The sequence below is a fragment of the Macaca thibetana genome, chromosome 10 (genome assembly GCF_024542745.1).
Source record: "Macaca thibetana thibetana isolate TM-01 chromosome 10, ASM2454274v1, whole genome shotgun sequence".
Taxonomy (NCBI): domain Eukaryota; kingdom Metazoa; phylum Chordata; class Mammalia; order Primates; family Cercopithecidae; genus Macaca; species Macaca thibetana.
Window position 1 is genome coordinate 53,908,495 of NC_065587.1, and position 24,169 is coordinate 53,932,663.

General features: G+C 52.5%; 1 protein-coding gene across 2 annotated transcripts in view; it reads right to left on the minus strand.

Moving 5' to 3' along the window:
* SLC12A5 (solute carrier family 12 member 5) overlaps positions 1-24,169 on the minus strand; it is a 39,632-nt gene that overhangs the window by 9,584 nt on the left and 5,879 nt on the right. Inside the window, exons 1-17 of one of the 2 annotated variants that reach the window (XM_050806446.1) lie at positions 22,392-22,696; positions 16,722-16,816; positions 16,229-16,360; positions 15,841-15,987; positions 14,966-15,020; positions 14,358-14,488; positions 11,118-11,359; positions 10,179-10,390; positions 8,402-8,572; positions 7,994-8,092; positions 7,792-7,849; positions 6,589-6,763; positions 5,846-5,964; positions 5,407-5,505; positions 4,269-4,388; positions 3,758-3,862; positions 1,722-1,890 (exon numbers count right to left, since the gene is read on the minus strand). In XM_050806446.1, the coding sequence (XP_050662403.1) occupies positions 1,722-1,890; positions 3,758-3,862; positions 4,269-4,388; positions 5,407-5,505; positions 5,846-5,964; positions 6,589-6,763; positions 7,792-7,849; positions 7,994-8,092; positions 8,402-8,572; positions 10,179-10,390; positions 11,118-11,359; positions 14,358-14,488; positions 14,966-15,020; positions 15,841-15,987; positions 16,229-16,360; positions 16,722-16,816; positions 22,392-22,443 (2,181 nt within the window). In that variant the 5' untranslated portion in view covers positions 22,444-22,696. Of the gene's footprint in view, positions 1-1,721; positions 1,891-3,757; positions 3,863-4,268; positions 4,389-5,406; positions 5,506-5,845; positions 5,965-6,588; positions 6,764-7,791; positions 7,850-7,993; positions 8,093-8,401; positions 8,573-10,178; positions 10,391-11,117; positions 11,360-14,357; positions 14,489-14,965; positions 15,021-15,840; positions 15,988-16,228; positions 16,361-16,721; positions 16,817-22,391; positions 22,697-24,169 lie in introns of those variants that run through there. The other variant, XM_050806447.1, reaches the window with a different exon arrangement.

Consider the following 24,169-nt stretch of genomic DNA (forward strand, 5'->3'; position numbering starts at 1 on the left):
AGTCTTGTTACTCTCATTTTATAGATGAGGAAACTGAGGCTTGGAGAAATGAAGACTTGTTTAAGGATACACAGCTAATTTTACTGTGAGGATTCAAGTTAGGGAAGTCTGACTCCAACCCCCACACTCTTAACCACCACCCCTAAGTCAAAGAGATAGAAGTTCAGTTCCTATCTCTGCCACCTCCTGGCTGTGTGACCTTGGGTGAGTCGCCTAACTTCTGAGTCTTGGTTTTCTTATCTGTCAAAAAGGGGTCAGGACACCTACCTTGTTTAGGAATAGGAAGAACCACATGTAATCATGCACATAGGGCTTAGTTAGTATCCTGCCTGAGGAATCGTAAACACAACACATTGTACGACTCTGATGTTATTAACTCTAACAGTATTTATCGACATCTGGTGGGTCTGAGAGCCTTCTGTGTATGCTCTGTCTTCCCCACCAGCCTGTGAGCACCTCGAGGGCTGGGACTTGGTCTTGAACATCTCCATCTCCCCTGTGCCTCACCCAATGCCTGGCACACTGCACATTCTCAGCCACCGCGTGTTGAATGGAACTGACCAGTCAAGGCCTCCAGCTCTGGGCCCTGATAGATCGGTGTGAACAGCCCAGTGAGGCAGAAGCAGCGACTGTCACAAGCCATCAGGGGTGCCCCTCCCCATCTCACCTCTGCTCCCTCGGGCCTCTTTTTCTGTCTCCACTGCTAGCCACAGCTCTGATGGGAGAAAGGCCTGACCCTCAGACAAAACCTACTTCCTCTACTATCCCTGGGATCCAATCACCTCTTTGTGTGCTTAAGGCAGACACTGGCCACCACAGCCCACATTGGCTCTGTAGGCTGCTCCGTAAGCGTGGACTAGTGGGTAGAGCCAAGAGAAGGTGACACAGAGCAGGGCCCTGGGTTCAAATCCTGATGTTGCTTCCCGCCAGCTTTGTGACTTTCAGCAAGCACCTTTCCCTCTCTGGGCCTCAGTTTCTTCTTGTATCAAATATGGATACTCACCTTGTCAACCCCAAACTGTAGGGATCAAGAGTCCAAAGCTGGGAAATCACCTTGAAAGATTTATACGTTGGCAGGAAGGAGTCCAGAGTAGGAGTTCAAGGAGTCCTAATTTGAATCTTCATTTCCTGTCCTCAGACGTATGACCTGACTTCTCTAAGCCTCAGTTTCCTTATCCATAAAATGGGCCCTTCTGCCTCTGATGGTCTTTCACTCTGTGATTTGAATTCTAAAGAACTCACTCTCTTTTTTTTTTTTTTTTTTTTTTTTTTGAGACGGAGTCTCGCTGTGTCTCCCAGGCTAGAGTGCAGTGGCGTGATCTCGGCTCACTGCAAGCTCCGCCTCCCGGGTTCACGCCATTCTCCCGCCTCAGCCTCCCAAGTAGCTGAGACTACAGGCGCCCGCCACCACGCCCGGCTAGTTTTTTGTATTTTTAGTAGAGACGGGGTTTCACCATGTTAGCCAGGATAGTCTCGATCTCCTGACCTCGTGATCCACCCGCCTCGGCCTCCCAAAGTGCTGGGATTACAGGCTTGAGCCACCGCGCCCAGCCCAAGAACTCACTCTCTAGGCCCTTAGGCTCTTCCTCTAAGGAAGAGAAAAGAAATGCCTGCACCTCCTTTGATCCTGAAGGTGATGAGGAAGGAAAAGTACAAAAGGATAGAGACTGTCTTCCTAAGTGTCCTGACCTTTTCCCAAGCCCACCAGGGCCTCTGCTCACCTCTTCTGCCCGCTGGGCCTGGGGATGATTTTCCAGAAAGGTGCCCTCAAGGACAGAGCCCACGATGGTCAGGCCCTTCCCTGCCTTGAGCTGGGAGGTCAATGAGAGCAGCTGGGGGTGCACCACATTCTGGTCTTGGTCCACACGCACCAGCACTAGCAGCTGTGGCCTGAAGAGAGTGCAGAGTCACATGATCCATATACTATATAACCAACCACCCACACACCATACACCCATCACCAGGTCACCTAACCATCTCTCTATAACCATCTGTCCCATCCACCTATACCCCGCACCACCCATCCGTCCATCTACCCATCGACCCATCTCTCCATTCACCTCACTCACCTATCTATCCATTCAACCACCCACCCACCTATTTTATCCTTCAGTCATCCACTCATATGCATATTTATTTACTGATACACACATTATTCACTCAAGTATCCACACATCTACCTACCTATCATCCATTCTTACATCCATCAATTTGCCCTTTTGCCCTCCCACATGTACATACACTTGCCCATCCACCCATCTACGCATCCCTTTCCTTAGTCATTTAGCCATCTTAGTCCTCTAACCACCCATCAACCTCGTAGCATTCTGTAAGCACCTACTCTGGGCTAGACCATGTGCTGAGCATTTGGGAATTCACAGATAAATAATAGAGTCCCAGGTTCTGGGAGCCCAGTTTAGTAGACATCGGCAAAGACAAGTCAATGATGCCCTAACCTAGGTCAGGGTTCCAGGCTCTACTCTTGGCAAGGTGAAACACAGGGAGATGAATGAGGGGTTGGGCATGCAGCACCCAGGGCTAAGAGGTGGGATGTGAGGATTCCATCTCCAGATCTGCCTTCTGTGACCTGTGAGATCCTCTCTGACCTCCGATTTCCCTTTATTTTATTTTATTTTATTTTATTATTTTTTAAGACGGAGTCTCGCTCTGTCGCCCAGGCTGGAGTGCAGCAGTGGCCAGATCTTAGCTCACTGCAAGCTCCGCCTCCCCGGGTTCACGCCATTCTCCTGCCTCAGCCTCCCGAGTAGCTGGGACTACAGGCGCCCGCCACCTCGCCCGGCTAGTTTTTTGTTTTTGTTTTTGTTTTTTTTTGTATTTTTTAGTAGAGACGGGGTTTCACCGGGTTAGCCAGGATGGTCTCGATCTCCTGACCTCGTGATCCGCCCATCTCGGCCTCCCAAAGTGCTGGGATTACAGGCTTGAGCCACCGCGCCTGGCCTATTTTATTTTATTTTTGAGACAGCGTCTCACTCTGTCACCCAGACTGGAGTGCAGTGGTACAATCTCAGCTCACTATAACCTCTGCCTCCTGGGTTCAAGCTATTCTGCCTCAGTATCCTGAGTAGCTGGGACTACAGGTGCACGCCATCACGCTTGGCTAATTTTTGTATTTTTAGCACAGACAGGGTCTCGCCATGTTGTCCAGGCTGATCTCGAACTCCTGGCCTCAAGTGATCCACTCACTCACCCTCTTGAGCCTCCCAAACTATTGAGTTACAGGCGGGAGCCACCACGCCCGGCATCCCTGATTTTCACGTGAATAAAATGGAGGAATTGTCATTAATCTAGAGATGCCTAAGAACCCCTATAACTCTCAAAGGGAACGATTCCACCTGTCTCAGAGCAAATGCTACATGATCTGATGTTTGTCTGTCCCCGTGTGTGTCTTTCTCCATAAAACTGTTAGCTTCCTACATCCCCAGAGACTGGAAGGGGACTTGCCATACATCAGGCACTCATGTTTTATGAACAAATGATGGAAATAATGAAATGAATGCATGGATGGCTGCTCAGGAGGCTAGCATAGTGGGTGGGGTTAGAGGACAAATGTCTGGAACTCAGCTCAGCCTCGGTGTTGCAGGTGGGAAGGAATCAGACAAGGCTGGGCTTTTAGGGCACGACTCAGCAAAACAAACCAAGCAGGATAAGTCAGGCCCTGCTCCCTTCCCCCCATCTCCTGTGCCTTGTACACATGCACACACACACACTTACGCACACCTGCACCCTCACCACTTACCTCCAGTTCTTGGTGTGTGGGGGCCCTTCCTCCAGGCGTAAGAGGGCATAGCGAGCTGCACTGAGAGACAGACCTCGGATCCCATCGCCCCACTCCTTTTCTGCCCTGGGAGCCAGGAACGGGGATTACGTGAGGGCAGAAAGCCAGCAGCGGGCAGGGAGAACCATCTACACTGCACTGGCTACCCCAGGGCAGAGTCATCTCTCAGGCTCAGAAAGGACATGCGTATCACTCCTGCCAACAGACTCACCCAAGCCTTGGCTAAGTTTCCTTGGAAAATCACTTCTAAATCCATTCTCTCACCATTCCTGTCCATTTCTCAAAGGCTCTGCCACCCCCCCATCTTCCAATGTCACCCCATATCACCCTCTCCCACTGCTCCAGCCCCATCCTCTCCCACTCCCTGCTTCATCTCACCCTCACCACCCTAATGCCTCATGACTCCTTCCCTCTCCTTCCCACCACCCCTCAGCCTTCCCCAGCCACCCCAGCCTCCACTCCCCACACTCACCCACGGTACTCAATGTACTTGTAGATGAGTCCAGCAATGAGCATGGCCACCAGTGCATAATACCAGGAGCAGATGAACATGAGGGCCAGGCAGAGGCTCATGCCCAGGAAGGAGAGGGTCCTGGACAAGGTGGAGAGACCCAGCCTCTGAGCCCCAGCAGGGTTGTTGCTGAAGCCGGGGCTTAGACAGCAAGAGGGAGATGGGGCAGGGCATGGGAAAGACCTAGGAGGCAATAGGCCAGTCTAGGGGAGCTCACACCATCATCCCCATGAGAATCAGGGAGCTACGGGACCTTCTGGGTGAAGGAGAAGCCACAGACAGGGCACCACCCAATGCCCTGCCCAACTCCTGACACCCCACACCACCCTGTCCCTGTGCCTCAGACCTTGCCAGACAGGCCTGGCCAGGTGCATTCTGAGGCCAGGGTCTCAGGGGAGTGGAAACAGGTCCTCCCAGGAGAAGGCCACCAGCAAAGCTGGAGCATCCAGACAGGAGTGGGCAGCCCTGGTTCTAGCCCAGTTATGCCACAGTCTTGCTGGGGGACACTGGGCCAGTCCCTTTCCCTCTTTGGGCCTCAGTTTCCTTTTGTAGGACAAGCATGATCATTGCTGCTCTGTCTGCCACCGAGGGCCTATTGTGAGGATGAAGAGCCATAGAGGAAAATGATGAGAGAAACTGCAGCCCCTGTGCAATGAGCATCTGCCATGTACTGTAGTCCTCACAAGAACCCACAGGCAGGTGCAGCTATCATGCCCATTTCACAGCTGAGGAAACTGAGGTTCTGAGAAGCTACATCATCAGCCCAAGGTCTCACAGCTAGGAAGTGCAGAGTCATCATTTGAACTCTGGCCAGCTGACTTCCAGCCTCCTTGCTACATTGTGAGCTATTGGGCATCACGGACAGGAGAGAGATTCCAGCCAAGACCACTTGTGATGCTGCTATGTTATTATTTAGGATTGTTAGGAGACCCTCTCCAGGACCTTCCTCATGTGAGTTGGTCAACAAAAGCTGGAGAAAAAAGGATGTCCTCTTCACGTTTGGGGTCCTTAGACCCAGAGGGGATGGACTGGAGTGAGGTGAGGAGTGGGGTGGAAGTAAGCAAGTGGTTCACTGGAAGTGTGGGGACAGAACACCCACCAATGGTAATATCGAAAGCGTGGCCTCCAGTTGGGTGTCCTCAGCAGCGTCTGCAACGCACAGGCCAGATTCACAAACATGTAGCACATCAGGAAGAACCTGGAACACAGGAAGGCCCAGGGGAGACAGAGATGCAAAGGGAGGCAGAAACAGAAACAGCAGTGTGGGGAGAGAAAGGGGGAAAGGGGACAAGAAGTCAGGAGGTGGCCAGATCATGCTCTGGTGCTTAGCAAGGGGTGTGAAGCCAAATACCCTTAAAACACACCCTGATAACACGTGTGGATGAATCTCTCTATAACAAATGATGGGCTTCTATGACCTGTGGGGAACTTCCTGGGGTTGTTAAAGTGTCTGGGTGGGTTGTCATGGGTAACGGCTGCAGGATTCAGATAGAGAAACATCCTGAGCCAGTGGGGAGGGCAAGAAGTCAGGCACGCACATAGACAGGATGGGGGCCACCTCGTCGAGGGATGCAATGAGGATGCCAATCTCGCAGATGCAGGCAGTCAGGAGCAGGGCCCAGGTCGGCTCTCCATTGGCCTTGCCATGGCCAAAGACCTGGGGACAGAGCAATCATCATGGGACTGAGACCTCAAGGACTTCTCAGCCCTCTCCCCTAGTTTTGGGAACCAGTGGAATAGAGGCAGGAATCCTATCACCAATGAGGAGGTAGGGAGAAGATGCATTTCTCTTTCTCAAGGAGAATGCAAATGGATAACAGGCTTTTGCTGCATCTTGCCCACCCTGACATCAGCACCTCAGTGCAATGAAGTTCAAATGATCCCTAGAGGGGGAAAGCAGCTCCAGAGGACCAGATGGGAGAGGAGCTGTCAGGAAGCCAGCAAGCCACCACGACCCTGTGCTCCATCAGTCTTTTTTTTTGCAACATGGTGAAAGCTACCCTTTTCTTGCCCTTTGACTGCCTCCCCAAGTCTCTGACCAACCACTGTGCCAAAACAGGGCCATTTATTTTTTCCCCAAGAGCAGACAATGCTCCAAGGGATGCACTGACCATGGGCCAAATCCCAAGGAAGACACACTCATCCTTCTCAGTGCAGTGCAGAGCAGAAGTGGCCCAGGAGGTAGTCTAAGGCTGGTTATGGCCCTGGGTCACTGTGTGGTCTCTCTGGGCAGGGGCCTGGCTGGTCTACTGAGGGTGAGCTGTTCTTCTCCCACACTGACCTGCAGGAAGGGCACGATGCCGTCCCTCGAGATGGCCTGCAGCAGGCGTGGGGCCCCCGTGAGGCTCTGCAGCCCAGCCCCACATGTGGAGAAGAAGGATCCGATGACAATGACCCACGGAGATGGCCAGGCCAGTGTGCCCACCACCAGGTTACCATTCACAGCTTCACCAAACCTGGAATGATATGGACAGAAGATGCCGGGTGAGCAGTGCCACCTGGATTTCCAGGGCAGGTCTCCATACCAACTACAGAACCAACTGTGTGCCTGCCACAGGACTAAGTTCTGTAAGGTGACAGGGGAGGCAGAATCCCAAATGTTCCACTGTTTTTTCCTTAATAAAATAAATCTCTAATTTCCTGATACGGAAAACCAGGCCTCTAGGCCCGGCTCCAGCATAGGTCCCAGCCCCATGTCCCCCACTGCATTCCCTTACAGGAGCCTGGTGGTACCAGTGGAAAGTGACTCTGAGAGGACCCCCTACACCGCCCGGCCAGTTGTGTGTGCCCATGCCCTTCAGACATGAGTGCTCCAGGACACCCAGCACTTACAGCTGCAGGCATGCGCACATTTCTCCCTCCACCCTGGCTCCCCATTGCCTGGAATGCCCTTCCTCCAAGCTGCCTAATCTCTGCTCAACCTTGAAAGCAGGAAGGATAAGTGAGATAAAGTGTATAAGACACTTCTAGCCTCCCCTCCTCTGAGAAGACTTCCCTGGGAAGACCCCGAAGGACTGGACTGAAGCCCCCAGGCTTTCCTATATGGCCGCCCCTACCGACCGCACTTAAAGTCTGTTGGCCAGTATAGTCCCACCCAAAAGAGCTCCTTCAGTACAAAAACCATGTGTTATTTATCTGCGCTGCCTCCAGAATCTCAGAGAGACCACAGATAAATACCACTCCTGTCTATGTGACCAATACATGGACATTCAGTAAATGTTAGACACACTATTGAATTAATCCGTTTTAAAGAAAAGGAAAGTATCATTATCCTAAAGGAAATGAGACACCATTCAAGTTTCTCGAACCGGAATGACAGAAGGAGGATGAAATATAAGAAGAGGACTTTGCAAGCAACCCCCGTGGCCTCCCTCCCACAGGCCCCTCACACAGGTCCCAGCATCCCCTGCTGGGTCTGTTTCCCAGAACTCAGCCTTCTATACCCACCCCTCCCCGAGAATAGGATCAACCCCAATTATCTTACTTGTCCCGCAGGACGACCCCCTCAATGCAGGCCCCAAACAGAACAACGGAGCTGATGTCTGCAGCAGAGGATAAAGGAGAATCCCCACGGTTCAGTCCTCCCCATCCCCACCCCTCCTGCACCAGCAGCTAAGGCAGCAACTTCAGCTGCCCTCCCTCTAGTCCTCCCCCGAGGGTGGTCCCAGCGCAGGCGTGCAGGATACAGACAGCAGAGGTGGTGGCGATGGCCAGGATAGTGCCGGTGGGGATTGACTTCTGGGCATCCCTCAGGTCCCCAGAGCGGTTAGAACCAGCCATGATACCTGCAAAACAGAAGTACAGCTAGGACTGAAGCCAGGGCCACAGGAGACCAGACAGATGAGAAAAAAGGGCACCACCCTCAGGGTCAGTGAGCCTGGGATCTAGTCCTAACATACTGGCTTGTGTGAGACCTTGGCCGTGTTACTTGGCTTCTCCTGGCCTTAATTCCCTCATCTCTCCAATGGGAAGTGAAATGTTGGGGTTGCTTACATGGTGGGGTTGTTGGACTAAGAAATTCCCAGCAGCATCATCGACTCTCTCCTCCCCATCCACTCCCAGGCAGAGTCTTCCCTCTCTGAGCTCCCCTTCACCTGTGACTGAGGGGAAGTAGATGCCAACCAGCAGGGTGAAGTAGGAGGTCATATCACTGAAGACATAGGGGTGGTCCATGTCAATAGGAGTGCCATCGGCCAGGCCCACCGAGGTCATCCCACTCCTCTCCACAATCACGCCCTTGGTCAGGTAGGAGCTCCAGAGGTTCTCTGTGGGGAGACAGAATGCTCAGGGGGAGGCCAGCCATCAGGGGACCAGAGCTCTGGGACCAGGAGTTGGGAGGGGGCAAAATGTCAGGGGCAAGATCAACCCCATCTCATTCTCCCTGGCCTTAGCTCTATTTCATTTCCACTGACATTTCCTAAGCTCCTGATTTGGGCCAGGCCATGTGCAGAGATTTCACAGACTAATCAGACACAGTCTCTACCATCAAATAGTCCAATCTAGTGGAGTAAATAGGCACGTAAAGGCCCATCTCAGATTGAGTCGATATGTCCCAAATTCATCTCACCATCCACCCACCCCAAACCAGCTCCTTTCCTGCATCCTATATCTCAGTAAATGGCACCATCATCAATTCTGACACCCTGCCCTACACTGCTCCCTCTCCCCTTCCCCAACTTCAATACCACCTCCAACTTCTGTCCTTTAACCCCTCCTTAATAATTCTTAAATACGCCCCTTCTCTCCATTCCAAGGTCTCTCCACCGTGGCACTAGTGACATTTCCAGCCAGATAATTCTTTGCTGTGGGGGACTGCCCTATAGCATTGTAGGATGGTTAGCAGCATCTGGCCTCTACCTACTAGATGCCAGGTACACCCTCCAGTTTTGACAACCAAAAATGTCTGCAGACACAGCCAAATGTTTCCAGGGTGGAAAAACAACCCTGGTTGAGAAGCACTGCAGTAATGCCCACAGACATCACTCCATCACTCTCATTCAGAAAACCATCATCTTTCTCTCCTGGACTCACAGCATCAGCCCCTTCCTGGCCCCCTGCCTCTCTCCTCTCACCCCTTTAACCCATCTACATTAGCAGCCAGAATGAACCTTCAAAAATGGAGATCTGACCCACATCCTTCCCTTTCCCAAAACCCCTTGGTGGCTCCTCATTGCCTTCAGAATGTGGCCCCAACTCTCCAACATGGCTTCCAAGGCCTGCCACGATCTGGCTCATGCCAGCCTCTCCTGCATCGCTTCTTTCTCCACCTTGTTTTGCTCTTTATGCCCCAGTCATACCAAATTACTTGCGGTTGGAAGGACACAATATACTCTTCTGCATCTGCGTGCTTTTAGGCAAGCTGTTCTTCTGGTTGCAATTTCCTTACTCTTCTCATAGAACTGAAGATCTTTCATTTGTCCTTCAAAACCCTTCTCAGGTGAGTCCAGGAAGCCTACTGCCATCTTAAATACATGAACTCTCCCTCCCCTGGGCATTCTCTGTGCATTGAATGCACATCTACATATGGCATAATATATTTGCTAATACATCTATTTCTGCCATTAGTCTCCTTGAGGCCAGGAACTGTGGCATATTTAGTGTTCCTAGCACTCAGCACAATGCTGGGCACTCTGTAGGTGCTCAGTGACTGCTTGTTACGTTGATGACTTCTTTTCCTACTAGCAGTGAGATACTTGTCCCCTTTTCACCTTACTCCTCCCTGATGCCAAGGACGGAACGTAACCCAGAGTAGGTGCTCAGTTAAAGCTGATTGAATTTAGCTGAATCCCAAGGAGGGCCCCTTAATCCTGACCGCTTAACCTACAATCCCTGCAGTGTTCCCTGGATGCCAGCCCTTGTCTCCCCGCAGACCTTTGATGAGGCCACTGGCAGCACCAGGGATGCCCTGGATCTCCGTGACATTGTTTCGGGTGAAGTATTCATCACAGGTGGCGTTGAGGAAGCGAGAGGAGCAGAAAAGGCCCCACAGCTCTGTGGTCACCGTCTCATTTCCTTCCCAAGCCAGCTTGGCACAGACATTAAAGCCGTGGCGAGACAGCGTGCGGTTACCCAGGAGGCAGATCCTAGGGAGAGAAACAAGGGAGGAAGGTGGGGAGCCACATAACCTTGCCCTGGCTGTACAATACAGCCACTAGGAGACCTTTTAAACACACGGATGCCAGGTCCCCATATCAAGAGTTCCTCGTTTAATTTAAATGAAGCCTGGCCATTGGCTTTTTTTTTTTTTTTTAAGTTCCCCAAGTGATTCTAATAAGCAGCCAAGGTGGAGAACCACCGCATTAGTGCAATGCTGTGTTTCAGCACCGTGGACAGCGGTCTCGGGGGCCGCCCTGCACCTCTGTCTGAGCAGTGGATGGAGTGGACTTGAATCTGAGTCCCTGGACCCTCTAGACTTCTGTGTCTTTTCCCATCCTGGAGGAGTTGTCCAACACTAGGAGACTGTCCCATTCCAGGAGGTTGTCCCCACCCAGGAAAGGTTTCCCTACCACAGACAGTATTCATTGCTTTGGAACTCGTTCCCACCTAATTCTTCGTAAGTCCACCCCACTAGCAAGCCGTTGACTCTTACAAGGCAAATTGTTCCCTCCTCCAGAAAAGTTACCCCACTCTAAAGAGATTACCCCCAAGCCAAGAGAGATTTTCCCTCCCAAGGGAAGCTGCGCCCAACCCACACCACTCAGATTCCGAGGGGCAGGGAGAGGGAGTTTGGCAGAGACTGTCACACAGACTCTGAAACAGGGCCAGGGAGTTAGGAGGATGATTCCTTGGGCTCAGAGCAGCAGCACTCACGGGAAGTTGGGCGGGTCGAAGGCAGACTTGATGACCCCAGCATAGATGGCCAGGATGGAGAGGATGACACAACCCAGGAAGACAAGGGCAAACTTGTTGACATACTTGACACCCACAAACACCACAGTGGCCATGCAGGTGAGCACACAGGTGCCGTAAACACGCATGTTGTTCAGCAAGGCTGCTGCCTCCCCACTGGCATCTTCTGCCTTGAAGATGGCCATGGCTGGGAAGAGGTAAGCCTGTGGGAAAAGGGCAGGAAGGAAGAACAGAGACCTAAGTCAGTGGCCCTTTGCACTACAGGAAGGGCTTTAGGAAAAAAGATGCTCCTCACAGCACAGTCACAGTGGTGCCAGACTGGAAAAGACATCCAGTAATAGAATCACTAAAGAAGGCATGGCCTGTCCTGCAAGGACTATGATGCAGCCATTTAAAAATTACATTGCAAGGCCAGGCATGGTGGCTCACACCTGTGATCCCAGTGTTTTGAGAGGCCAAAGTGGGAGGATCACTTGAAGCCAGGAGTTCAAGACCAGCCTGGGCAACAAAATGAGATCCCATCCGAAAAACAAATAAAAATACATTTTTTTAAAAAATGACATTGCAAGGATGCTGGAAGCGATTACATCTGTTATTTTTGTTAACTATAACTCTTAATAATTATTTATAATTTTAATAATTTCTAATAGAAAGGTTAAAATAAATGTTCACCACTTGAGGTTGGATGAATAAATCATGATATCCCCACACAGACTATGGAGCTATTTAAAAAGATGGCGTAGTTGGGTTTTTTTTGGTGGTTGTTGTTGTTTTGGTTTTTTTGTTTTTGTTTTTGTTTTTTTGAGATAAAGTTTTGTTCTTGCTGCCCAGGCTGGAGTGCAATGGTGCAATCTCAGCTCACTGCAACTTCCACCTCCGGGGTTCAAGTGATTCTCCTGCCTCAGCCTCCCAGGTAGCTGGGATTACAGGTGCCCACCACCACCCCTGGCTAATTTTTGTATTTTTAGTAGAGACAGGGTTTCACCATATCAGTCAGGCTGGTCTTGAACTCCTGACCTCAGGTGATCCAACTGTTTCAGCCTCCCAAAGATCTGGGATTACAGGCATGAGTCACTGCGTCCAGCCAGTTGACATAGATTTATATGGACTGACTTTAAAAGCTATCCATGGTACATTAGGTGAACACAATCAGATTTTTGAAAAAGAATATGTCTTATTATCTCATTTTTATAAACTTATATGTGAAGATATATACATATATTAGTATATGTCTGTATGTGTTTTCATAAGTACATCAAAATGTTATCAGTAGCTTTCCCTGAATCATAAAAAATCTGGATAATCTATTCTTTGTGCACATCTGTATTTTGTAAAATTCCCATGCTAAATATTAATGTTTACATTCTTCCAAGAGTTATTTTCACTGTAAATAATACATACAAAGAGAATATGAGTTGCTTAGGGAAGCATTTATGGTATAGGGTTATATTTTACATAGACAGAAAACAATATCACATAGAAAAACAAAAACTAGAAGGCAATATACCAAAATGTTAATGGTGATTTTCTTTGGGTGACTTATTTCCTTCTTTACATTTTTTCATGACTTGGATATTGCCCTAATTTTCTGCAATGGACAGAATTGCATTTACAACTATTTTTCAAATATTTTAATGTTTAAAAGTCATGGAAGTCTATTGTTCTCCCTCATCATTTGCCTCCTCAGGCCTTTCATGCCCCATCCATCCTCCCTGTCCTGCCCTCTTCCATCTGCTGCAAAACTAATAGCTGTGGCACCTTCTAGTTTTAGGTTTCCAAGGCAGTGTGGTATAGTGGACATGTAAATGTATCAAGAAGTAGGTGTTTGGTGAATATTTGATTTTTTAGAGAGAATGGGAAGAATTCAGTTACAATGCTGTTTGTGACATGTAATCTCCTTTTCTTTGAGTCTGGACATACCAAATGTTAACTATTGTAAGATTATAGGTGAATTTTATTTTCTTCTCTACCCTTATCATTTTCATCAATGAAGCTGCATCACTTGTGTAAGGCTCTGGAAGTCAGAAAGACCAAGGTTCATATTCCTTCCATTCGTTCCTTAAACTCTGAGCCTCGCTTTCCTCATCTGTAAAATGGCCACCTTTTTAGCCAGGCGCAGTGGCTCATGCCTGTCATCCCTGCATTTCGGGAGGCTGAGGTGGGAGGATCATTTAAAACTCAGGAGTTTGAGACCAGCCTGAGCAACATAGTGAGACACTTATCTACAAAAAAATACAAAAATTAGCTCGGCATGGTGGTGCCTACCAGGTACTTGGGAGGCTGAACTAGGGGGGATCACTTGAACCTAGGAATTCCAGGCTGCAGTGAGCCATGATTGTACCACTGCACTCCAGCCTGGGCAACAGAGTGAGACCCTGTCTCAAAACAAAAAGAAAAAAGAAAAGAAAATGGCCACCTTTAACTCACGAGAGTCATGACGATAAAATAAAATGATATACTTCAAGCCTTGGGGCCTGCACAGAGTAGGGGCTTGGGACATGTCAGCTCCACTTCCTATCCACCAGGGACACCTCATCAGCACCCATGCCCTGCAGGAAGGGGAGGAAGGATGGAGACCTAAGTCACCAGTCCGGGCTTCAAGCACTGCCCAGCAACCTGGTTTCTCTCCTTCAGTCACTATTCCCAACAGATCTCTTTACATGGGTCCCTCTGCTGGTTCTTCTCTTTTGCAATCCAATAGCCACCAGCCATCTACCATTAACATCAGAGAGTACCTGTCTGTGGCCCATGGGAGGCAATCACACAATGGTAACTGCTGCATAACATTACTGTTATTATTTTTACCGTATTTTAATTCATCAACCCACCTCTGCCACCTACCTGAGAGCTGAGTGACCTTGAGCAAGTTATCTCACCTCTCTGAGCTTCTCATTTGTAAAATGGGCATCATAATACTTAAACCTCATAAGGATTCAAGAGAATGGCTGGAAAGCACTTGGAAGGATGCTGAGAGCTCAGTGGGTGCCTGATAAACGACAGCTGTGTACATTACATAATTATTGTATCTTGTCTCCCCAACCAGACTGTGAACTCTTTAGAAATAGAACCACATCTGACTTTGGCCTTACTGAACCACATCTTTGGCCTCACTGAAAGCCTGGCTTATAGGAGGTGTCCAGGGAGCACTGATTAACTGACTGACAGCCTGGGGTTCCACACCTCCTCCTCAGGCCCTCTCACCAGCAGGATTTCGATGGTGCCCAGGATGTACATGGCCCCAGCAAAGGTAGTGCCCAGGTAGAAGCAGAGGCCCACGGCGCCCCCAAACTCCGGGCCCAGAGACCTGGAAATCATGTAGTAGGAGCCACCAGCTGCAGAGAGAATCTGGTATCAGTGAGAGGGTCGGGGGCACTGGGCTGCTGTAAGGGGTGAGGGGTGTTCAGTGACAGAGGCAAAAGGGGGTTGCTCCAGGTCTCACAGGTTTATGGGCTGCAGTCCTAGAAAGGGGACTGGTGAGAGACACAAGCACCCACTCTGCTTGAATTTTGCAGCAGTGATTACCATGTTGCTAATTACCCCTTTAAGGAGGTCGTGGCTCAGAAAATCGGATGATGGAGAGGAGGGTCTCAGGATGAGTGGGGGGAGGGCTGCCCTACTCAACACTAGCAGCTGCCTCCTCCTCCCCTGCCCCCAATAGGGCTGCCCTTACCTACCCCATGAACAGATACAGCCCAGCCCCCTAGTCTATAATATTACCTCTCTTGGGTCTTGATGTCCCCCAAAGCCCAGGGCTCTATCCCCCCTTCCAGCCAGCCATCCCCGCTCCCCACGAAGCCCCAGTCACCTACCAGGCACAACACCATTCGTTGCAATTGCACTCATGGAGATGGCCGTGAGCATCGTCTGTGAGAAAAGAGATCATCAGAGCAGTGGCTGGGGTGGGGGCCGCAGTGGCCTGGGTGGGGGCCAAGCCTTATACCCCATAAACACCAGCCAAACCCACAGGTTCTCTTCCGCTGAGCTGCTCCCTGGGCCTGTTCCAACTTCTACTCCTGCCAAGTCCTTCTTCTCAAGAAAACCTCTTATTCACCATGCGAACGGAAGGAGCCCAAGCAAGCCACAGCATCAGAGAGCTCTGGAAATCCCAGCCCGGTCTCAGACCAGCTGACTGACCTGAGACAACTCACTTCACTTCTCCAAGCCTCAGTTTCTCCATCTATAGAATAGGAGTAACAGCTCCGACACTGAGTACCTCACATGCAGAGCTGTCTCAAGGTTATGTACGAGGACATGCAAATGTATCAAGAGGTAGGTGTTTGGCAAATATTTGATTTTTTAGAGAGAATGGGAAGAATTCAGTTACAATGCTGTTTGTGACATGTCATCTCATTTTTGTGAGTCTGGACCTACCAAAATGTTAACTATTGTAAGAGTATAGGTGAATTTTATTTTCTTCTCTACCCTTATCATTTTCATCAATGAGCTGCATCACTTGTGTAATTATACACACAGAGAGATCCAGGTGAAACCTGGTTAACAGCCATCAGGGACAAGCCTGTGAGATGCAGGAAGGACCAGTCAGGCCTAATTTACTCTCAAAGATCATAAGCAGTGGTTCCTATAAAAAGCTCAGGTCTCATGCTTCCATCCTCCCACCTCCCACCCCCAGGTCTCTGCCAAGCCCCAGCTGTCAGGGGGTGGTGAGGGGAGGGGTGTCACTCACACAGGAGCAGCAGATGAACACCATGCAGAAGGACTCCATGATGCCTGCAATGCCCACCACCCAGGTGAGCCGCAGGAAGAGGATGACGCCAAAGATGTTCTGCAGGCACGGCAGGTACACGCCCATGAAGGTGCCCATGCGTGGGGCCTGCCAGGGAGGCCAGCATCAGTCTCTGCAGTCCTTATCATTACCAACACCCCAGGCGTGCTCCTCCTCCATGTTTTTCCACCCCCACCTTCCTTTTATCTCTGTCACCATCCCTTCATCCCTCTCCTTTCTGATTCGTGTGCCCTTTACCTCCCTCCATTCAAATCCATTTTTCTCCCCCATCCTTCCCCACCTCCCATCCATCCCTTTTCTTCCATTTCTCATCCCCCGAGGCCCTCACCTGCACCGGCTTCCTTCTTCCACCCTCATTGTTTTCTGCCTCTTCGTGCTCCCTACTTCCCTGGGGCAGGTTGGTGTAGTTGGCCAGGCCACTGAGCAAGGAGGACACCATAGGACTGGTGTCCATCTCCTCCTACGGAGGGAGGGTGTCAGTGCTAGGAGTCTGGGGGAGCAGGTGGAGTGAGCTGGGTGGTGAGGGGCAGAAGAAGAGATGGGGACAAGTAGCACTAAACCATTGAGGTTGGGATGAGATGGGAAAGGAGGAGAAACAGGTGAGGAGACCAGGGGTAAGAATGGTAGGATGAGGAGAGGAGGGCAGGGAGCAGAGGGAGTAAATCCCAGGAGGGAGGAGGGATGGGGAGGCTCAAGGAAGAAGGTGGACTCAAAGGAGGGGTGGAGAGGAGGGTACTATTCCCTAGGGAGGGAGGGAGGAAGCAGCTGATGAATCAGGATGATGAGTTGCAGGTGGGGGCCCAACAGCCCTAGCAGCCCACCTCAAACAAGGCCATGTTCTTGCCATCATACTCCTTTCCCTTCTCTGTGTCAGTGCTGTTGATGAAGGGACTGCTTTCCTTGGGGTTGCCATCACCTGAGAAGGCAGAGGGGTCAGAGATCTGGCACCAATCAGTTGTTGTCCAACCACCTGGGCATACAGTGGTGTAGCCACAGTAGCCCTCTGATCTCAGTTTGTGCATTGGGAAAATGGCGCTAATACCACCTTCCTTGCAGAATTGTAGTTGACAGCATGTGCACAGAGCCTAATGCACTAGCTGGCATGCACTGCGTATTAACAGATGTGTGAGTGCTTCCTTGCTCTTGGGGGTCCTATTCCAGGACACCCCAAGACTCTCCAGAGTTCCCTTCTTAACTATAGCTGGGCTCATACCAGTGTTAGGGGTGGAGGCATGTTCTTTCCCAGTGGAGAAGGTCTGCCTTCTGGGAGCACTACAGACCGAGGCCCCAAGGATGTGCTACTTCTCGAAGAAGATCCCCTTATCATGCCAGAGATCCCCTCTGGCATATGCTGTGCTCTTTATTCATCTTCATTCACAATATGTTTACCAAGTGTCTACCATGTGCCAATACAGGCATGGGGGAAGCAGGGTAAGACAGAGAAGACACCATCCTTGCTCTCAGGAGACCAACCCAAGTGCAGGGAGACAAACTAGCAGCCAGGAATTTCCAATCTGGCATGGTCAATTCTAGGATAGAAGATCAAGGGACTGTGGGACACAGGAGAGGCATCCAGCCCAGCCTGGGAGGTCATGGGAGGCTTCCCAGAGGAAGTGACGTGTCCACTGAGAGCTGAAGAATGAGTAAGAGCTAGCCTGGGAGGGAGGCAGGGAGGATGTTCCAGGCAGATAGAATAGCAGAACAGCATGTTCGATGGCCCAGAGGTGACAGCGAACAGAGTGGGTTAGAGGAATGAAGTATGATCTGGCTGAAGTCTGTGGAAGGGGCAGTGAAAAGTGAAAAGGTGAGCCTGCGAAGGGAAGTGTGGGCTGGGCCCTTAAATGATTAGCAGGTCATGTTGAAGAATGTGAACCTCATCCAGAGGGCAATGGGGAGTCACTGAAGAGTTTCAGGCAAAAAAAAAAAAAAAAAAAAAAAAAAAAAAAAAAAAAAAAAAAAAAAAAACACAAATAAACCTGTGTTTTAGAGCCATCACTCGGGCTTTTGGGTGAAGAAAACAGAGTACGGTAGTTAGAGACTTTCAGTAACCCAGGTAAGGGCTGATGATGTCCCTGACCACAGCAATGTAGAGCAACAGCCAGAATTATTGGCATATTTCCATGCCAGGTGTTTGGCCGGGGGAGAAAGAATCTAGGATAATGTCTGGGGTTTCTAGCATGGGTGAATGGTTGGATGATGGTGCTATTTGATAAATGAGAAGTCTAGAAAAGGAGGAGTTTGGAGGTGGGGAAGATGCTGAATTTAGCTGAGGGTGAGGCACTATAGGGCACTCAAATGGATACATCCAGAAGCCACCTGGATATATGAATCAGGAAACATACAGCAAAGAGGCTGGTCAGGAGAAAGAGATGGGGGTAAGCTATGTAAACACGTATAGGGTGCGTGTGAAGCCATGGACCTAGATGAGCTCACTCCAGGAGAAAGTATCTTGGGCACCACGGGGGAAGGTTCCTTCAGAAAGATATAAGAGGCCCCACAGGTACATTTCCTTGGCTTCAGCCATGACCCTTCCTCAATTCCAGGGCTGAATTCCAGTGGTTGACATCTCTCTGGACACTGGAGAAACTCCCTGCTGATCAAACTCCAAGTGAAATTGAGGCCCTAGGTTCTCCTGTCTCCTCAACAGCTGACATCCCTTTCTCCCCATCTCCATCCATCTGCATCTTCCCCATCCTCCTGTCTACCTCCAGGAAACCTTCCTCAGTCACCCAGCCAGAGCATGGCATGTCTCTGTTATAAAACCAATCTCTTCCTGACTAAAAATTGAGCCGGGAGGAGTGATGCCTTGCCTGCTCCAGAGAAACCCACCACCCAGTCTTCTGCCACCACCTCCACCTCATCCATCAAGGCAGAAACTCCCGGTTGTCAAATAGGGTGCAATCGTCAGCTCTTTCTTCTCACATATGTGAGTTCCTGGGAATAACAGACGCACCTCCCAGCACATAATAGGTGCTCAGGAAAAAGTCTTTGGAGCTAAATTCTCCGGGGTTCCCTTCTGGACCCCAGGGTCAGAAGAGCTCTCTGGGGCCAGAGAACAGGAGTACAAGAAAGAGGTAGATTTCCCCTCCTTTTAAAATGCTGACAGTATGCCTCCTGTTCTCAGCACACCATGGTGTGGACTAGAGAGATTGAGGGGACCTGAGGTGAGAGGAAGTTTCCTAATGGTTAAGAAAGGGGGCTGAAGTTATGGAAACTGACATTCCAGTCCCAGCTTCACTGGGTATGTCGTCACTTTCAGTAAGTCACAAACTCTCTATGCCTCAGTTTCCTCCTTTGCAAAGGATACTAACCAAGCTTAACTCATAGGGCTGTTGCTGGGATTAAATTAAATAATGCATGTTAAGTGTGCCTGTCACGAGTGTAGCTATTGCTATTATTACAATTGCGATTATTATTAACATATTTGGTGCCCACCCAGCCGGGGCTCCCCATCCCACACCGCACCTCCAACCGCAAGATTTTGGGGTCCTGTCTCCTATGGAGCTGGGTCCCTTTCCCCGCAACATCCCCTCTTAGGGCCAGGACAGACAGGAGAAACCCTCCCCTCTGCCTTTCACACCCTCTCCCAAGCTCTTCCTCCTTCGCAGGGGCGGGTGGCGCTCAGGGGACGGGAATGGGGGCGTCCTGGTCCGAGACCCTGCAACTAGGTGGCCCCGCGCCGGTCTCCATGGCGACCGCGCAGGCCAAGAGCGCAGCGCCGAGCCTAGCCGGCCGCGCGCCCGCAGCCGCTTATGTAACGCGGCGCGCAGCGCGGAGCCAGACTCCAGGCCGGATCCGGGCCAGGAGATGAGGGCAGGGGAGAGGGCGGCTAGGTAGGCTCGTCCTGGGTCCCGCCTTTCCACTAACTGCCTGGGCGGGACGCCAGGCTCCCGGGACTTGTCAGCCAGGGCCGATTTCGTCCCCTCCCTGAACGTCAGGCGCACTGGTTGAGGGGGATGGGGAATAAGCTTCCGAGTTCTCAAAGAACCAGAACAGCTAAGGGGAAACTCGCCCTGATTCCCCAGAGCCAAGAGTAAGGGTGATGCGGGAGCGCCGAGCCGCGCGCGAGCGAGAGGCAGGGCCAGACTGAGGCTGAACCCTCCCCACCCCCGCCCCCTGGGAGCTCTCAACCCGAATCGGCTTTCAATTAAGCTGCGGCGGCCAGAGCTCCCGGGGAGGAAACAGGCGAGAGGCGCAAGCTAAGAAGCCTCCCCGGGGCCTGGGGCTGGGCCTGGGGGAATCCCTAGGCCAGCTCCGAGAGGGAGAGGGGGCGTCAGACCTCAAGGGGAAAGAAGACCGGGACACATCCCTGGGCTCTTCTTCAGTCCAGAAGTGCGCTCTTGCTCGGGCCATCCCCACCGGCCCGAGGTCAGCAACCAGTTCCTTCCCGTACATCCCCAAGAATCTAGAATCAGACATGTCAGGGGCTCTTGGCCTGATGGTCCTCTCTCAAGCCCAGAAGGTCTTTAGCACCTCCTACCACCATCTCCAGGCACCGCTTGGGGAAGGGGGGACTTATCTCTCTGGGACCCAGAGCACATGACCCAGGTTCTGGCCTCTTGAGTTCCAGGTCCTGGACCCTACGTAGAGAAAGAAGGTCTCCAGATGGGTCCGCTGCACTCAGTGTCTAGAAACTAACGGAGAGGGGATAGAACTGAAGCGAGTTCCTAGTTCAACTCCTGCCTCACACACACTGATGCCTCTTTTCTAGGCCTCCTGAGCCCCCATGGAAACCCCAAGGCCTGGTGAAACCTTGGCAGAGAAAGCGGGTGCTGGGGAATGGGACCATACCCTATTTCTGAGGGAACAGACAGATGCTCTCTCATCTAAGCCCCCCTCTCAGAGTGGAGGCTTCTGAAGGGGATCCCGGATGGACAGATCCGTGTCGGGATGCCTGGCGCTGCCGCAGACTCAACTTTGCCAAACTCCCCCGCCCAACCCCCGGCCAGAAGCCCGCGGGGGAGGGGGCGGATGCTGGATGAGGTGATCCCAGGGTCACTGGGGAGGTGGATGAGCTGGTCAGCTAGGAGTTCTGGCACCTGTATACCACTCAGCCCCCAGGAGGAATGAGGAGTTGCAGGAAGCGGGGACGGGGGAGGGGGGTCAGACAAAGGATCAGGGACCCTGGTGTCCCCAGCCTTTCCAAGCGGCCACTTGGCCCTGAGATCCAGGATCCGGAGGACCTCAGAGTCAAGGTTGCCAATCTCTAGAAGACCCTGCTCTTTCAGCCCTAGGCGCCATCCCCCAGAGGGATCTGCGGGAGTCTAAGCTCATAGGGTCAAGCAGTGCCCAGGGGAACGTTTGAAGGCGCTGAGCGCAGACAGCAGGCGCGGGAGGCGCGCTAGTGCGCAGGGGACGCAGCGCCGCTGGAGAGTTGGGGGTGGGGGTGGCTGACAGCCGTGATGGATGGCTGAGACCGCTGGGGGGCGGCGGGGGGCCTGGAAGCCTGAGGGGGTGGCTCGCCCCAAGACCTCGGAGCAAGGAAGCCGCGGAGGAGGGCGGGGGAGAGCGGGAGCAGCCAAAGGACTTGTCCCAAGCCCCTCGGTTCCTTGCGAGTCTCCGCACCCACCGCAGCGCGTCCGCAGTGTCCGCGCCGCGGCGCTGAGGATTCAGCCTCTGGGACCCCATTTCTGAGGCCTCACTGGGAAAGCTGGCAGAGCTAACTAAAAAGATTCCCCCCGCCCCGCCCTGGACCGCCCCAGGGAACTGAGAGGAGGGGGAAAGAGGGAAGAAAGGAGGGTGATCTTGCTTCCCGTCCTGAATAGGAACCCACGGGAAAACGAGAGAGAGAGAGAGATCCTGCAAAGTAGAGCTGAAAATCTATGGAGGAGGTATGCTTCAGTCTGAGGTCGGACCTTGGGAAGCCTTGGGGGAGGGGTCCCAGATTGCACCAAGGGTTCCCTTAAGGAGACACCGCAGCCCGGACGGGGGCTGTCATATGGCCCCAACCCCCCCCCCACACACACACACACACATACACACACACATACACACACACACACACACACACACACACACAAACACACACAGCCACCTCTTCCCCCATCTTCCAGATGGAAGTCTTAGAACGAGGGACTGCAGCAGACTGCGCCCCCCGGCACCACGGGTGCCTGCTCTGCGCCAGGACGCCGGGGTCCCCTGTCGGGGAAAGGAGCCCTCCTCCCGCCGTCGAGCTCCACATCAGCCCATTTTAGGTCTTCTATCCCCTTCCCACTGCCTCCTCGGTTTAGCTAACCCAAGTCGGCCCGAAGCCGTGGGCAGCGACAATCCCCCGGCCCGCAGCTCTGCCACCGGGCGCGGCGCATTCCAGCACCTTGGACAGCGCCCGGAGCATTCCAATGGAGCTCAGCTCCAGGCTGCGGCCGGCGCCCACCGCCCGGGTCAGTCCCAGCCTCCTCTCTGAAGGAGGTGGCCCCCGTTCCGCCTCTAACCCCAGAGCTGCCTCCTCTCCTCGCTGCCCCCTCCCCCGCCGCCCCCGGACCACAGCTTACCCGGGTTGGCTCCCCCGTCGCCGTCCTCGCAGTCCGTCAGGTTGTTTAGCATGGTGGCGGCGCGGCCCCTGGTCTGGGGATGGCTGCGCCGCCTCGCCCGCGCCCCTCTACCCGCCTTCGCTGCTCTCTCGTTCGCTCTAGCTCTCTCTCGCTCTCCGCTCCACGGAGGAAGAAGCTGCAGTGCCCGCCCGCCCGGCGCACACACACTCGCACACGGACACACGCTCACACCCGCGCGCGCCCCCTCTCAGCAGCGGCGCTGCTCACCTCATCCCGTATGCAGGAGGCGTGAGCCACTGGCGGGGTTTTGGGGGGAGAGCGGGAGGGAGGGAGAAGAGAAGATGAGGGGCGGGCAGAGCGCGACTAGTGGCCCCCTTGCACGAAAACTGGGGGATTGCGTGGGTGGGATGAAGGGGGTGCTTCGGGGGACAGGGCCTTGCCTCCCTTGAGCAGACGCAGCTCCCCCCCACCCACTCTCCGGGCGGGGCCCGGCACGTGGGCAGGTGCCATCCCGCGCCCTAAAAATAACGGCAGGGAACTAGGTCGCGGCCGCCGGGAGGCGGCCCCGCAGCGGCTGCCTGACTGGGGGTCTGGGGTAACCCCCAGGGGGAAGATAAAGGGCACTGAAGTGGCCGTGGAGGTGCGCCATGGAACATGGGGCCCTTGAGAAGCCTCTCTGCAAGACTGGAGAGGCCAACCCTGAAGTGGGGGAGGAGAACCAGACCCTCTTTCATACCACTGCTCAAGAGATTGGAGCTGGAGGCATGTAGAGCCTAGGGCCCATAACTAAAGCAATGTGCTACCCCCAGGGGCCTTCAGGTCACTGAACTGACTGATCCAACCTGTCTTAAAACGGGTGGGGTAGCGCCTGAGGAGTTACAAGGAACTCTCTCGATGTGCTTAGACTGACAAGAGTCCCATCATCCCACCCCCAAGACAAGTCCCTGGAGCCCACAGTCAGGGACCTTCTGACTGCCGACTGATCTAGAGATGAGACCTGGTGAGGAGGAGAAGAGGCGGCAGTGAGGCTCCGGGGAGGACCGACTTTCCACCAGGGACGGTGCAGCCTCTAGAGAGGACAGGCTGGTCCCAAGGCTGGCCAGGGACAGAGTGGGGGAGGGCGGAATGAGGCCGCCTGTCGGTTTGAGACCAGATTTTCTCCTGGGGCAGAAGCGTCTAATCCCCTAATCCAGGATTGCTTTCCGAGGCTTCCAGAGCCGACATGCTCTCTGTCCTCCTCCCGGCTCCCCTAAGGCCAATCCCCCAGAAGCTTGATCATCTTGGGACCCCTCAGCGCCCCTAGAGTCCAGGTTTGATCCAGTGGTGCAGACATCTCAGGAAGTGGCATCAGAGGTTTGAAAGCTTTGAGTCTCTAGAAGATCTAAACATCTGAGGATGGGAGCAGATCAGGGTAAACAATCTTCACACTCGCACTAGCTCTCTCTCGCTGGCCCTCTAAGTTCCAGAAGAGTTCTAGGGTTGGGAAAGGATCAGTCATTGTATCTTACACACAGCTTTCCTTTCACAGATGAAAAAACTAAGGCCCATAGAGGGAAAATGACTGCCTGTGGACATAATGCCAGTGGATGGCAGAATTTGGTCTAGCATCCAGATTGCTTTACTCCAGTTTAGGACTCTCTTCATTGATAGAACTTATAAAAGTGGCCTTGCCTCCATAGAAGAGACAAGGATGCAGTCATATCCACGCCCCTCAGCAGCCTCTGGATATTAGCTTCTGAAAAAACAAAAACAAAAACAAAACAGGCTCTAGGTCTGAG